This window comes from Pyrus communis, chromosome 2 (assembly GCF_041283825.1).
Source record: "Pyrus communis isolate YQ-2024b chromosome 2, ASM4128382v1, whole genome shotgun sequence".
In the NCBI taxonomy this organism is placed as follows: domain Eukaryota; kingdom Viridiplantae; phylum Streptophyta; class Magnoliopsida; order Rosales; family Rosaceae; genus Pyrus; species Pyrus communis.
The window spans coordinates 23,807,913-23,821,166 of record NC_142566.1 but is presented as its reverse complement, the minus strand read 5'-3'; the positions used below and the strand labels follow the sequence as shown (position 1 = coordinate 23,821,166).

At 34.2% G+C, this 13,254-nt stretch overlaps 1 protein-coding gene across 1 annotated transcript; it reads left to right on the top strand.

Annotated features, from left to right (window-relative positions):
* Window positions 1-6,553: 6,553 nt before the first annotated feature.
* On the top strand, window positions 6,554-8,673 carry JAZ1 (jasmonate-zim-domain protein 1). Its single transcript, XM_068488399.2, has 5 exons — window positions 6,554-6,968; window positions 7,408-7,594; window positions 7,761-8,077; window positions 8,171-8,228; window positions 8,329-8,673. Exons 1-5 carry the CDS (start codon window positions 6,794-6,796, stop codon window positions 8,432-8,434), a joined length of 843 nt encoding a protein of 280 aa, XP_068344500.2. The 5' UTR covers window positions 6,554-6,793; the 3' UTR covers window positions 8,435-8,673.
* The last annotated feature ends 4,581 nt before the right edge of the window (window positions 8,674-13,254 follow it).

Below are 13,254 nucleotides of genomic sequence, written 5' to 3'. Positions count from 1 at the left end.
ATAAGAATGACTCTTACTCGCTACACATGCATATTTTAGGACGAGCATTGACGTAACAAAAATATTATTTTTTTGTGACCGAAAGATCACGAGTTCGAGTTGTGGAAATAATTTTTTTACAAAACAAGAATAAGACTAAGGTATACGATAGATGTTTCATTTCCGATTTTCGCAAAACGTGAAATCTCAGTGGCGTGGAGTCGCCATTTTGACATAGAAAAAAAAGAAAAAGAAAAAAAGTATAGAATCGTGTATCTCGTCATGCTTTTTGTAATCCATTCTTCTTCTTTTTTCCTTTTATTATTCGTATGCAAGTCTAATTCAGTATCTAATCATGCTGTCACAATTAATTGGATTAAAAAAAAAAAAAAAAAAAAAAAAGCTAATGAAAAGGAATATGCAAGCATATGCCTAGATTTTTAAATATATCACTTCTTCGCACGATTTTCAACACTATCTAAATTTTAAGTCAAATTTTAAAATTAAAAGAAAAATAATATATATAAGTATATTTTAATTAAAAACTCTAATGAATTATGGGTTGCATGCATGTTTTGGCAAGTAAATAGACGAAGAATGCGAAAGAGATATTTTATATATGTTTTGGCAAGTAAATAGACGAACAATGCGAAAAATAATTATATCTATGCATTTAATGAATATTTAATTTCTATTTATTTATTTATTTATTTTATAACTAACTATCTTATTTAGTAACATTTTCGTTTTACTAAATATTACCGTATTAATAAGAATATAATTTTAAAATATATGTAAATTTTTTTTTTCGCATAATATTATATAACGAATGCTAGTCGAATGGAGTGCAGTGAGCTTATAGTGTGACGCTTCAATAGAAAAGACGATGAATAGTGTGACGCTACTTCCGTCCCGTTGCGCACCTGTGGGATGGGACATAAGATACCAACCACACACCTAACGCCGTTAACAGCCCCAAAAGTGTACTAATAACTCAATTTACCAAAATACCCACGGATGATAAATTAAATCATCAGTTTTGGCCCTTTTCGGCAAGTTGGGAATGGTGGGGCAGGGGTGGGGACCATGGCGCCGTTGAATGTTGACTCTTTCACCAGCTTAGCATTATTTAATAAATTAATTAATTCTTACTCGGGAAAATTTATACATTGGATTTTTATGATCTCCCCTATTTTACAGTTTTGAGTTGATTTGTGTGGCATACTTCATAATTTATATGTTTACTTTTTTTAGCGTTGGATATTATTTATGTGGTAGGAAAATAGATTAAGTTTCATAATAAGACTAATAATAATATGGTTAAAATTCGTTTTTAACCAGATCAAACTTAAGATCTCTTACTTATAAGTGAAGATAAATATCATTAGATCATAGTACTACGTAATTTTGTTATGGCAATTCATCCTTTCCGGAGATATTTTGATAAATAGAATATGTTAACTTTTATACGGATTAGACAATGATAAAAGATATTTTAAGTTCCAACATATAACGTGAATTAAATGACAAAAATGGTGGCGAGCGAAGAAGAAATAAAGAATGATGAATGGAAAACAACATTGATTTGAGAAATAAATGAAATTTTTTTATTAAAAGTGAAATGAACTTCAAATGATTTTTAATTGTCAGTTTCATTTTGTTCACTTGCTTTTGCATTTGTTCTACATCTCTAACACCATTCCTCATCAAACTGAAAAACCGAATCTTTAACAAAAAAATGAAAGTACAAAACTAAAAACAAAATATTTATCAAATGTGCCTACCATCTTATAGTCATTTTCATTTTTCTCCACACTTTAACTAGTATTTTGTTTCATTTGATAAAATTTAAAATTGATCCTATCCTAATCTTAACTAATTATTCTATTAATCTTTTATATTTTTTTTTTAAGTAATTTTACACTTATCATCTAATTGTTCCATCATTTATACCATTCTCTGATGAAGATAGAATCTTCAAACACATGTAGGTCCCTTTTATATTAAAGAGATGATACAACTAAATGACAAGAGTACCATTTTTTATTTTAACTATTCTTATGACACATGCCTTTATAACGCGATTTGGATCCCATCCGGAATCCAAATTGTGGGGATGCTAGGGATTCTCAAATCTTAGTAATTCATCATACATCGTGCAGTAAAAAATCATTTGATTTTTTAAATTATTTAAAATTAAACACAAATAGTACCTGATGAAAACTGACCGCACAATATACGACAAACAGCTAGTATGTTATGATCCCTAAGATTCTCACAAAAATGATTCGGAGAGGAACCTCGTCCTTTATAATGTACAATTGATGCATTTCTAATTCATCTCATCTACATTTTATGATCCACTAATAACATCGTCTCAGTACCTTAAGACTTCAAAATTCTCTCACAAACATTCACAGCCTAAAGAAATACTAAAAGCATTTTTTTGTTACCTAAATAATAAAAAACATAAATAATTGTATACTTTATATGTTAGTGCTTAGTGGATTGAAGTTGAAGTGCACGCGAAAGAAACTGAATATATTTGTATACTTTATTTCCAATTTTTTCCTTAAACAACAACGATATTTTACGTTGAATAAATATTCTATTCACTGCATAAAGGATATATTTAAAAAGCATTCAGTACAAAATAACATTTGCAATAGATTAAATAAAATACGTTATGACCAATCGCAGGACAATGACTCAATGAGTATTTTATTTTAGACTCGGTCAACACAATGAAATATATAATAAAACCCCACTATCTTCACCAGTAAATATTACAGCCCAAACCCTGATATAAAATTACAAATTATGTATGGTTAAACACTCCATTACCATTTGCAACTTTTTTAACGATAAATGCTAACGAGACTCTCATAGATTCTGCATCTTATCTTTTTGATAAAATTGTAATATTATAAAATATTATATCAAAATATATGATAATGAAGTGTCCATAGACAGTCACATTTTGAAACTGTCTTCTTATCATTTCTCTTTTTGAATTGAAAAATGAAAAGAACTTATATATGGTATATTAAAGTTCTCTACTGGTTCTCATGAGGATTGCCCAAATATTATTATTATTATTATTTTTTATTTTTTTTACAAACGATATTATCTATATTAAAGTGGGTGGGTTGAGCCTCACAATGGGCTATTAATAATGTGGTTTAAATTTACCATAATCAAACCTAAGATTTATCACTTACAAGTAAAGAAGAATACCACTAAAACGTAGTATTAAGTGGCATGATTGCCCAAATATTAGTTACCTATTTTTTAGATTATTTGGATACTCCTCTTAGTCTTGTAATATCAGAGCCTAACCCTGGTCGCGTGTGTGCCGACGAGGACGTCGGGCCCCTAAGGGGGGTGGATTGTGACATCCCACATCGCCCAGGAGAGTGATCCTTAAATGTATATTCTCATCCCTACCTAGCACGAGGCCTTTTGGGAGCTCACTGGCTTCGGGTTCCGTAGGAACTCCAAAGTTAAGCGAGAAGGGGGCTTAAGCAATCCCATGATGGGTGACCCACTGGGAAGTTGCTCGTGAGTTCCCAAAAACAAAACCGTGAGGGTGTGGTTGGGGCCCAAAACGGACAATATCATGCTACGGTGGTGGAGCGGACCCGGGAAGTGATCCGTTCCGGGGCGGGATGTGACATGTAATCTATTTCTACCTAATCTAAAAATTTGGTTTGAAAATTTGTTATTCTATATATTATATAAATTTAAGTCCTGCATTGATGCAAAAATATTCTGGTATGTTAAATTTTGTGTTGCACGTAGAAGAAGAAGCTCCAAAATCATACAGGAAAATTTCAAACGTGTATTTGTGTACCTTTTCCTAACCGAAAAATGAACATTATGGTGCGGAAGTAAAAATGTAGGATGGTGTTATCTATGTACCTTTTATTTTTATTTTTAAACAAACGATATTATCTACTCTAAAATGGCGGGGGAGCGAGTTAAGCCTTACAAAGGGCTGGCCATGTAGCCCTTTTTATCTTCACATTCTCGCAATTTTCAATTAGCGGATCGAATGAATTGAAGATGATTAAATGCCATAAATTAATAAGGGGCGGGTAAATAGTATAGGTGGGCACAATTTAGTTTGGTGCGATTTTGAGAAAAACCGAAAGTTTTTCGATTCAGTTCGATTTTCTAGCTAAAATCAAAGTGGAACCAAACCATTTGGTGGTTTGGTTCGATTTGGTTTCAAACGGTTTCGATTTCGATTTCAAAGTAGAAGTCTTAAGGTTATATTTTATAGTTATATATTATACTAGGGGTGGGCGCGAGTTGGTTTGGCCAAAATTGCAAATCGAAACCAACCAAGCTGGGTCTAAAACTGATCAAGTCGGTTAACCGAATGTAGCAGATTGGTTTTCGATTTGTGTGAAGACGAAAATACATAATAGATTTCTCTTCCAAAAGCTACATAACATAACACCAATATGAGTGATTGCTCAAAGAAAAGTACAAATGAAGCAGCCCAAAGCAACAATTGTTGGGTTCTCCAAATGGTGCCCCTGTTCTTCTCCAAATGGACTCTTAACTAGCCATGTTTTGTTTTCATGTGGTGGAAACACAGTAACTCGTAAATAACTAACCATTTATATTACTACATGTATTAATTATAATTAAAAAAATAAGATTAAATATATGCGGGTCGGTTTGGTTAACTGTACCCTATGAATTTTGGGAACCGATTGCCGAACTGATTAAGGTCGGTTCGGTTTGCTTTAACCACTGAAAATTGAAAGGAAAAAAAAAAGGAAACCAAACTAAACCGTCGATGCGGCTCAAACAGTTCAATCGGTTTTTTTTTTTGTAAAATGCCCAGCCCTAGCAAAGAAATGGATGAGCAGGAAAATTCAAAATCTGAAGTGGTTCAAGTGAAAGAGCCCTACAACGTATCATTGCTCCAATTTGATGTCAACTTTCAGAGCTAAAGTTTTGATTTCTCTAAAAGTTGCACCCTTCATGTTAATTTGAGTCCAAATTTAATCTTCAGTTCTTCATGTCATCATCAGCGTCAAAATTGTCCCTTTCTTATTGATTTTAATTTGATTGTTTCTAAAAAATGTGTTTCTTTCGAAAATTAGAAAAAAATAGTTTAAAGGGCGTCTCTGTTCTTACTTTTTTGGCTCCAAATTCTATGTGCCGTGTCATTGTTTTAGTTTGCAGACAAGGAGAGCAACTTGCTTTCTATTTTCACAGAACAGAACAAAAGGGCACGGAGCAAGTTGAAAAGTTGGAGTGCATGAAGTTGAGAGAGATGAGAGTTGAGAGACACCACCTGATTGAGTGACAAACACTAAGAAATAGATGAATTTTTGGCGTCACTAAGTCCATATTATATATTATTTTAATTTTTATGGTACGGTTCGATTTCAGTTTAGTTTCAGAAGGCTAAAACCGAACCCAAAATAATTTACTTTACTGCGGTTTGATTTCAAGATCGCAAAAACCAAACGATCGGTTCGATTTGACTTGATTGGTTTTTCAATTTCAGTTTTCAAATCAAGTGCCACCCCTAGTAAATGGTTCAAAGAGTTTGTAGATTGCACCTCCTGAAACGTAATGAAATAAATGGGAGGGCACAAGTGGTTATTAACTTACTGCCTTGTTGATTAGAGGCTTCCACTTCAACTCACTATGTCGCTCTTCAGGTATGTCTGTTTCTTATTTGTATAGAAGATGATGTTATCTATGTTAAAAATGAGTCTCATATTGATAGAATGAGGGACCTTGTATGAGCTTGTAATAGGGTGAGCTACTTCTCGTATTGTCAATTGATTTTATGGTGAAATCTCAACTTTCTTCATGGTATCAGAGTAGGTTGTCCCACATATGAAACCAAATGACCACATGTGTTCCACGTCATCTTATTGTGTTGTCCACGTGTTAAGCTAAAAAATTTGCCAAACATGAGGGGGTGTTGAGAATGAGTCACACATTGATGGGATAAGGGACCTTGCATGGGCTTATAAAAGGTTAGACTACTTCTTATATTGTCAATTGATTTTATGGTGGAACTTCAACTTTCTTATGTCCTCAACTTTTTTCAATCCACACACTCATTCTTATGTCCCACACACATTTTGTTACTTTTTATCCTTTCTATTCATTTGGTCCGACGTCTGAAACTGAGAAACTTGTGTGAAGTAAAAAAATGAGTATGTAGATAGAACGTAGATTATCTGGGAGATTGTTGGAATAAAAATAAATAAATAAAAAAATAAAGATGGAGGGCAATTCTGTAACTAAACAGAGAATGCATGGGCCATGATGAAGTTGGCAGATAGGAACGCGAACCCGGACGTTACCAACGAGCGCAAAGAACACGTGTTTGGAAATGTGAAACCGACGGGTGGTGGGATCCACGCGGAATGCTGCGAGGAACCAACTCAACTCCCAATGGCCTTTTTTTTTTTAAACACACATATATTCCTCGTGCTTTTTAACTCGAACACAAATAATAATTTAAAGCAATAAAACAACCAATTGATAATTAAATAATTAATTTAAAAATAAATAAATAAATGAAGATGAGCCCGTGGGCTGCTGATAAAAGGAGGGGGAGAGACACATAGGACCACAAGTCTTCTCTCGCTACAAGAAGGGTATGGAGGCAGGAGGACTCAGCGCAACGACAGAAAAGGGAAGAAATATTGCGTTTTGAATTGTGGGTTGTGTTTGGTTTCTGTGATTTCGAACTGGGTCGGTGGGAAAAGAGTGGATTTTGAGTTGTGGGTTGTGTTTGGATTGTCGGATTGTGTATTGGGTCGGTGGAGAAATGTCGAGTTCGTCGGAGACTGCGGAGGTTTCAGGCCAGAGAGGGATGAGGACGGCGGAGAAGCCGTCGAACTTCACTCAGACATGCAGCATGCTTTGCCAGTACCTCAAGGAGAAAGCCAGCTTTGGAGATCTGAATCTTGACATGGCAGGCAACAACATGCAACAATCTAATCGTAAAACACTTGTCTTTACTTTTTAGCCGGACCTTAATTTCTGTTTCGTTGCTGAGAAATTAGAGAAAGAGAAAATGAATTTCATCTAGAATCTTATGTGTGCATGTCTATGTTTTAGGCTTTTAGTTTCTGTTTGGTTGCTGAGAAACAAAGAAGCTTTCCAATTAGAAAATCAGAAAAGGGAAAGTTTTTAGTCACATAAACCATCAGAAAAGGGAAAGTATTTAGTCACATAAACCACCTGAAATAGATTGTGAACTTTTTTATTTTTTGTTCATGTTATATTTCTGTTAAGATTTAATAAGATCTCATTCAAATTTGACCAAGAGCACCTGAAAATTGCAGTAAAAAGCACTGCTCTGTTTAATTTTGTTTCTATATCAAAAGGGTTTCAGAATTTTCCTTATTTGGTTTCTAAAATTGGACAATGTTTTGACAGGAGGAACACCTGAAATGTTTCGTCCGAAAGCCCCACCCATGAACTTCTTTCCATTTATGGAAAATTCTCGGAACATGCCAACGGCGGCTACAGACTTCAAGTCCATGGATTTGTTTCCTCAACAAGCTGGTTTTGGTCCATCTGCCCCCACTCCCAGAGAAGAGGTCCCCAAGATGGCTGACTCTAGGTAATTTTTCGAAATTTACGGCGTTGTGAGGTTCCTGTAGTTAAAGTTTTTGTCGATATTGGAAGGCGAAAATCGGATTTCTGAATTATTGTAGCAACGTAAGATGTTCTTCGGTTTATATGTGAAATCTTTGTTAGCTCTTTTTGATCTGTTCATGATGTACCAGTGTGAAGAAATCTGCCCCTGGAGAGCCTCAGAAGGCGCAAATGACTATCTTTTATGGTGGACAAGTAATCGTGTACAACGATTTTCCGGCGGACAAGGCCAAGGAAGTCATGCTCTTAGCAAGCAAGGAGAGTTCTCAGAGCCACACCGCTCCGGCTTCACCTCCGGCCAATACTAACAATGCCTTTGCCTCTCATTTGGGCAAGAGTCCCATTAATTCCAGCAGTTCAGTTCCTCCGAGCGCCAACATGTTTCCTAACCTTGGCAATCAAGCGATTCAGGAGGGTGTCAAACCACCCCCTCGACCCGTTGTTTGTGGTAATTTTCTTTCTGTGATCATCGGTGTCTCCATATCTTAAGTAGTCCTATCAACAACACGTTTCTAATCAATGATTTCCTTTTCCATTGCAGATCTTCCGATTGCAAGGAAAGCTTCGCTTCATCGATTCCTCGAGAAGAGAAAGGATAGGTAGGCATCCGAAACAACTATACCATAATTCATGTTGGAGTAATATATTTTTAAGATCCATTTGATTGATCTGGTTTGCAATTTCTTTCTGTTTTTACAGGCTCAACACCCTAGCACCGTACCAAACGAGCAGCCCTGCATCCGGCCCGGCGAAGCCAACCGAAAACAAGTCATGGTTAGGGTTGGCTGCCCAGCAAACCCAATGATATGAGAACCTGTGCTGTTGTATGCATCCTTAGGCTTTCTTACGGTTCAAGCCTATGCTATGGTTTTCAATTTTGGCGGGTTTGATTTAAAGCCCGGAGTTCCATTAGCTCTATATTTGTCTGTCATATTAGATCTAACTGTTGGTTAATCTTAATTAGTTTATGTAAGCATGTAATTAAGCTTTTGATGGAAGGAATTCAATTATTAATGATATAATTTTGAACTTTTATAAAATAAATTTACTTTTTCTTTTGTTGACAACGGTCCACAAGTGTCAAGCCCGAAAGAACGTTACTTCGCTGCTGAAACAATAGCAGCAACTGTTGAAGTCCTAATCTCAGATGAACATGTGTTTAATTATAATTTTCAATTTTAATTATTGGGGCACTGTTTCCATCTGTGATTGGGGTTTGCAACAGCTAAATTGTAAAGCTACAATTATATCTGCAACTAACGATCCACGACGAGTGAATTATATTCACTCTTTGTTGGTGGAGGTAGATAGATGTGTACATGGTTTGCTTTAAGCACGTTCAACATTTTTATTTGAGTGGTCCTCAAAATCTTGGTTTCTCATCAACATATGTGATATATGTGGCCCCATTGCTTGTGGTTTGTGTCCAAAGTAAGAAGACTAAGTGGTACCATACAATATGAATTCCTTGTTTGACCAAATAAAGAATAGCATGTGGGTTCTAACGTAGGCAACTATTATGTGCTTTTTTTACTTTATCAACAAGTCTCATTGATGAGATATGAACTAAAAAAACCGACCATCGTACACTCGGGTATTTTTCATCTGTCATTAAACCAAATAGTTATGTGAACTCTGGGTGGCATTAGATCAAATAGTTCACATGAAACTAAACTGTTTTTCAGCGAAGTAAAAACTGAGTGTTGTAAACTCTGATCTTTTTAACAAAGTAGATATTGAGGGTCGTTAAACCTATTGGTTAAATGAATTATGGGTGTCGCTATACCAAATAGTTCAGATAAAATTAAATTATTTTCCAGCAAAGTAAATATTAGGTGTCACTGTGCTAAATAGTCATAGAAATTAAGAACTATTGAAGAAAGTTGGGATTTCATCATAAAATCAATTATCAATATGGGGAGAAGCCCCACTACTTATAAGTACATGTAAGGTCCATTTTTTCTTCGATGTGGGATTTATACTCTCAATACACCCCCTAATGTGTGGTAATTTTTTAAGTCTAACACATGGGCAACACACATTGGGTAACGTGGACAATGTGTGGCCATTGAGCTTCACACATGGGATAAATCTGCTCTGATACCATAAAAAAAGTTGAGGTTCCACTGTAAAACCAATTAGCAATATGGAGAGTCGTCCAACTACCTAAAAACACACACAACCCCTCATGTTGTCGACGTGAGATTCATACTCTCAACACTAATATCTTTTATCTATAACAAATATTGAATGTCATTAGACCAGTCACCAAATAATCATGTTGGCATGTTGAATCGTGCAATTTTAGAAATGGAACATGCATAATATAGTTGATAAATCACACAATGCTTTGACTTAAAGGGAAATGAGTTTTGATGCTAATTGCTAAATATGCTGGAACATTAACCACCACCTCTCAACCACTCCTCTTATCTTTAATGGCAGCATTATCACTAGATTTAGATTATGTTTCTCTTGCGGTTCACATGATTGACTTGTTCAAGTTGGACAAGAAAATCAACACGCAACAAATTCAAACAAGTCACATTTTCTAGGTTTTATTCCATTTTTGCTGCAAAATATTGTGTCCAAAATTTAGTAAACATTGCTAATTAAAAATGAGGTGAAGTGTCCATTTATGTTCATGTTAAGGCTTTTCAGTGAAATGATTTATGAGATTGATATAACTCATTACTTTGATCCTTGATATTGAAAATTGATAGAATGATTCTTAAGTTTGTCCACCGTCAATCACTTTGGTAATCATTGAGGCTAATTTTTGTTCAATCAATCAATCCCTTCACTTGTTTTTCCATTCGACAGAGATTTTTTATGGACGGATACAAACTTAATAATCACTTCTGTCGATTTTCAATGTTAAGGATCAAAATAAATAGTTATGTTAGAGATCATTTTAACTGAAAAGCCTAATGCTAATTACGTCCTAATTGTAAACAACAGTGATGCCAGATTAAATGTTGTGGATCAGATTAATCAAATCGCTTTGTTTGAACTTTTCAACTATCTCATTTGGTTCACGGAGTTGCTTTTTTTGTTTGACTCTATTTAAATATGAGTGAAACTACCGATTTGGCCATCTAAATTTATAAGCGAGAAAATTACCACTTAAAAGTATCTCATGAAGTAACGAAAAGTATGTGCTTTCCATCTAACTTATCTTAAAAACACGCGGTTTCCAACTTGAACACGAAAGCATTCTGATTAGTTTTTCTTGTCGACCAAAATAAACAAAGAATTGTTTTGGTTAGGCAAGTGGTGGCCTCTTTGGCCTCTTTTGACTCTCCCTAATACAACAATTGTATGGTATATTGTATACAAATACAAATATACGTATGGAAAGATTTCGTAACGCTATTTTTTTATATGATTTTGACATGTGTTTTTGTGGGGTTTATTCATTTTAATGAACAAAACAGTCTATCTTTTAGAACATCATTCGTAGATCATCTTTTTAAATAATCATACAATTCTAAAATCATTAAGATATTCATTTGTATTGAAGAAAATAAACGAATATAGTTCAACAAATAAACTTTAAACCTTTAATCTAACGTCATATGATTTAGATTTTGGTAGACATAATTTAAAAAAAAAAAAAATTAAAAGATAAACAGTTCAGATGGATAAATATGTTATGAAGTAAACTTTACATGAACATATTTAAACGTTTATAAAATAAAATAAAAATAGCGCAACGTGTCAGCTCATATATCTATTAATATGTTTTTTTATTTGAGATGATGTGATATATAGAAACAAAAAGTAATAGTGGCAGACACTTGCATTGCAAGGCACTGAGCATCTTTATTCAAACAAAGAGGTTTGAAATTGTCACGTTGTTCACGATCATGTCTTTATTTCTACATTATTTATTCGTTTATCTTCCAAAAGCATACGAGTGCTGAGTGGAGATATTTAGTAGGGTAATTGCTAATTTTTATTAATTGGGCATCACATGCAATGTTCTTGGTGGTGGGTAGGTGGGGTCGCCTCTCTTTTTCGACCCAATTTTATTTTTATTTATTTTTATTTTATTGTGATGGATTCCATGAATTGAAATTTATTTTTTATTTTATTGTGATGGATTCCATGAATTGAAAAAATATGTTGAATAATATAGAGAGTCTGATTTATTTATTTAAAAAGAAACAGTTGGTAGCTTTATCATGACAATCTACTTTTTTGGGGATTGAAAGATTCACAGATGCATTTTATCCTCGTTATAACCACCATCGTGTAAGTCAACAGTACGAGGAAAGAACCCAAGACGTGTCGCATAAAATACGGGCATGAAATTCGTCCCTAACTACTAAGTCACCCCATGGTAGTTCGCATGAACAATTATTGAAATAAAATAGATTTCACATGCTTTTGTACTTTTTATTAATACAAGCAATATTATTGCTTTAATTACATAAGTAGAAGGGAAAGAGTTTAAATTACACAAGTAATTTAAAAATATATATATATTAATCATCCAGACAATTTATCACTTGCTTTTACAATTTTTTCTGACTCATTTGCATTCAGCATTCGTATTTATCAAAAGAGAGATGGAGAGGTTTTTGGGGGGAAATGATCCTCGCCGAATCCAGTGATCGTGGTCATTCATCGTACATCGTGCGGTCAGAAATCATTTGAAAATTTAAATTTGAAAATTAAATATAAATAATACTTAATGAAAACTAATTGTATGATATATGAGAAATAGTTACGATCACATGATCCCTAAGATTCCCAAGAAAAGGATCCGGCGAGGATCCTTTTCTGTTTTTGGGTCCCTTACAAAGTGGGTTTCATTGCTCCTGCTTACGGGGCTACTAATTCTGAGCCCAATAGCTAGATGGGTGGTGTTGAGTTTGGATTATTTGGGCATTTGGCCATGAAAAATATGAATACATATTCTAACCAATTATTTTCATTTGGTACCAACCCTTAAAAGTATGTTTACTTGGAATGAGTGAGGCAATAAACCTCAACATGGATAAAAATAAAGGAAAATTAATGAAAATGACTTGAAAACTTTGAGTTTTAACGATAACGACAAAATAAATAGTAAAGTGAATAGTACCATGATTGACTTTTTAGTGTAAAAATGTGGTTTTTCGTTAAAGTGAACAGTACTGGGAGCTTTCTCTTAAAGTTATCTAAAAATAATGGGTATCAGATCAAATAGATCCCCTAATTGATTTGACTCGTAAAATTTTCAAGTAATGAATTACAAGTGGAACTTACACTGTTGATTATGTTCTGTATGTGAATTAGCACAAAAAAAAAGATCGAGAATCAGGATAATTCTAATACTCATCCGAAGGGCTTGAATCATCAACTTCTCATTGAAGTGGACAATTGTATTGAGCTACCAAATCTCTCATTTATCGAGTTCAAATCTTCTGCGGTCATTTTGTGCGTGATTTTTCTGTGGCTTCTATCATTATTGACGCTTGTTCATAAACTTAACGCTCCTTAACTCTGTTGTCCATAAACTTAATGTGTGTCACTTTATGGCTACACACAAATTAAGTGTAGAAGATTTGAACTCTCGTGGCTCAGTCGTACCTATATTGGTGAATTGAATACTTTCTACGAATTGAAGTCCAATGG